This window comes from Rhagoletis zephyria, unplaced genomic scaffold (genome assembly GCF_001687245.7).
Source record: "Rhagoletis zephyria isolate East Lansing unplaced genomic scaffold, Rhagoletis_zephyria_1.1 Rzeph_scaffold_09269, whole genome shotgun sequence".
NCBI classification, from domain to species: domain Eukaryota; kingdom Metazoa; phylum Arthropoda; class Insecta; order Diptera; family Tephritidae; genus Rhagoletis; species Rhagoletis zephyria.
In genome coordinates this window covers 22,535-24,605 of record NW_016166348.1, presented here as the reverse complement: position 1 = coordinate 24,605, position 2,071 = coordinate 22,535, and the positions used below count along the sequence as shown (strand labels likewise).

Below are 2,071 nucleotides of genomic sequence, written 5' to 3'. Positions count from 1 at the left end.
ATGTCAACGCTGACAGAAAATGCTGCCATTTTCAACTTCGCATTTACAACGATTGTCAATACAATAACAGCCGTGCAAGATGCATTACATTCATACTTACATACATAAATATGTATGCAAATGTAATGGGGTATTGAAGAAAACATATGTATGTACATTCATGTGTGCGCGTGTATTTTATTTGCATATCTAATGTATGGAAAATATTTATAATCTGCTATCGATACTTACTGGGGTTAGCTCTGGCATTGCAAATGACACGTCCGGGTATCGTCCCTTCCTGCACATAAACCCTGTCATCGGAAACGGTTGAGTTCTCCGGCGCATCTTTTCGTCAAGAAATCGAGGAGGAAATAAAAAAGAAGTTTTAGTTGTTGATAAAACCGTAAATACATGTATTTCTGAGATGTTTTTGTATATGCTACATTTACTGTTATGCTGTCTATTTATAAAGCGCTATGTTAAAGGGTGAGTGATTGGGAGTAGTTTACAGCTTGTCACATATCATTATTGTAACTTACATTCAATTGAGAAGTATGTAGAACTCTTGATGCCAGGTCCAACGGTATTTCCTGTCGAAACGCATGTGTAGTTGGCGCTATCCGCTTCAATATCGAACTTATGATTGGGCCAATTTGACATATTAAAGTGCTACGAAAAGTGAAATGAAAAACGATAAAATGAAATTTATTAATAATGCTAATAACAGGAAGAAATTAAATTTAAATTCGCCAATGCACGTAAGGGTGTCTCGGAAATGTTTCTTGCGAAATTTTTTATAAACGTATATTTTCTTTTCTTTTTACGTAAAAACCATATATATAAAGCTTTTAAAGGGACATTTTCTATTTTGTANTGATGCCAGGTCCAACGGTATTTCCTGTCGAAACGCATGTGTAGTTGGCGCTATCCGCTTCAATATCGAACTTATGATTGGGCCAATTTGACATATTAAAGTGCTACGAAAAGTGAAATGAAAAACGATAAAATGAAATTTATTAATAATGCTAATAACAGGAAGAAATTAAATTTAAATTCGCCAATGCACGTAAGGGTGTCTCGGAAATGTTTCTTGCGAAATTTTTTATAAACGTATATTTTCTTTTCTTTTTACGTAAAAACCATATATATAAAGCTTTTAAAGGGACATTTTCTATTTTGTAATTTTAGTTACCTAAACAAACCATGGTGTTCTTGGACCAAATTCAACTTAGTCAGTTTGGAACGATAGGATTTCCAATTATACTAATTTAGGGGAGGGGGACGTTACCAAGTCAGAATTTTTGTCAGTTTTAATCGTAGTGAGTGCCGATTTCAAAAACTGTCACTTGTTTGATTTTCATCCGAAATTTGCGCATTTATAGTATAAATAAGACTATATATGAATAATTTTTCACAAATGTATATACTTGTACATGTATACCCTGCAAGAAATTCCGTAGTCGTCTACTACAATAGCTAACTTTTGGTCCACTTATAATGGCTAATATTTATCTAGTTTCAAAGTCATGCAGTGCTCAATAGAAAATATTTGTGTAATATTTTTTACAAAGAAAAAATTAATAAAAAATTTTATTTTTTTATTTGTCATTATGCTTCTTTATTGCAAGCAAAAACACGAACGTTGAGAAAAGCCGTTAATCAGGCATGTTCTGCAAATTGTACGATTTCAAATCGGTGCGATTTGCAAAGTATTGTTGTATATTTGTAATCAAATTGTTAAATATTTGAAATGGAAAGTGATTTTGTGTGCNCCGTTAATCAGGCATGTTCTGCAAATTGTACGATTTCAAATCGGTGCGATATGCAAAGAATTGTTGTATATTTGTAATCAAATTGTTAAATATTTGAAATGGAAAGTGATACTCAGAAGTATATCATTTACGTTATATCTACATACAGTATCGGTCATATCTATAGCACGCCATTTCGAAGTGATATTGTGTGAAACTTATGTTTATCTGTTTATTTTTGACAATTTTCAATTAAAATACAGTTCTTTCTCTAACAAACCCCATATAAACCAAAGTTTAACAATTTGTAGAAAACTTCAAAAAAGTGCAACAAATTT

The 2,071-nt window shown here is 31.9% G+C and overlaps 1 protein-coding gene across 1 annotated transcript in view; it reads right to left on the bottom strand.

Annotated features, from left to right (window-relative positions):
- Positions 1-231: 231 nt before the first annotated feature.
- Positions 232-2,071, bottom strand: part of LOC108375658 (uncharacterized) — a gene marked incomplete at both ends in the record, with an annotated part of 21,434 nt that continues 19,594 nt past the window's right edge. Inside the window, 2 exons of the mRNA XM_017631801.1 lie at positions 232-327; positions 522-651. Of these exons, the coding sequence (XP_017487290.1) occupies positions 232-327; positions 522-651 (226 nt within the window). The remainder of the gene's footprint in view (positions 328-521; positions 652-2,071) is intronic.